Genomic DNA, 296 nt, shown 5'->3' on the forward strand with positions numbered 1-296 from the left:
GGGCCGCCCGGCCCCGCTCAGTCCCTGGTGGTCCCTGCCCGCGGAGGAGCAGATGGAGCCCCCGACCCTGCCCTGAGCCCCGTCTCACCCACAGCCGGTCTACAAAGCCGATCTGCTGCCCTGCAGCCCTGCCGGGCCGGAGGACAGTGAGCAGGCGCTGCCGAAGACCAGGCTCTACAGCGAGATGGTGACCAAGAGCTACATCCGATTCCGGGACACGGACCTGGTAGGAGGGCAGGCAGCGGGGCTGGGCATGGGTGGTCCTGACCCCGGGGGGGACCCGTGGGAGCGGGGCT

General features: G+C 71.3%; 1 protein-coding gene across 1 annotated transcript in view; it reads left to right on the forward strand.

The window, feature by feature from the left end:
* Window positions 1-296, forward strand: part of GTF3C2 (general transcription factor IIIC, polypeptide 2, beta 110kDa) — a gene marked incomplete at its 5' end in the record, with an annotated part of 17266 nt that overhangs the window by 7724 nt on the left and 9246 nt on the right. The window contains one exon of the mRNA XM_009895772.1: window positions 95-226. Coding sequence (XP_009894074.1) covers window positions 95-226 — 132 coding nt within the window. The remainder of the gene's footprint in view (window positions 1-94; window positions 227-296) is intronic.

The sequence above is a fragment of the Charadrius vociferus genome, unplaced genomic scaffold (assembly GCF_000708025.1).
Source record: "Charadrius vociferus isolate BGI_N301 unplaced genomic scaffold, ASM70802v2 scaffold1412, whole genome shotgun sequence".
Lineage (NCBI taxonomy): Eukaryota > Metazoa > Chordata > Aves > Charadriiformes > Charadriidae > Charadrius > Charadrius vociferus.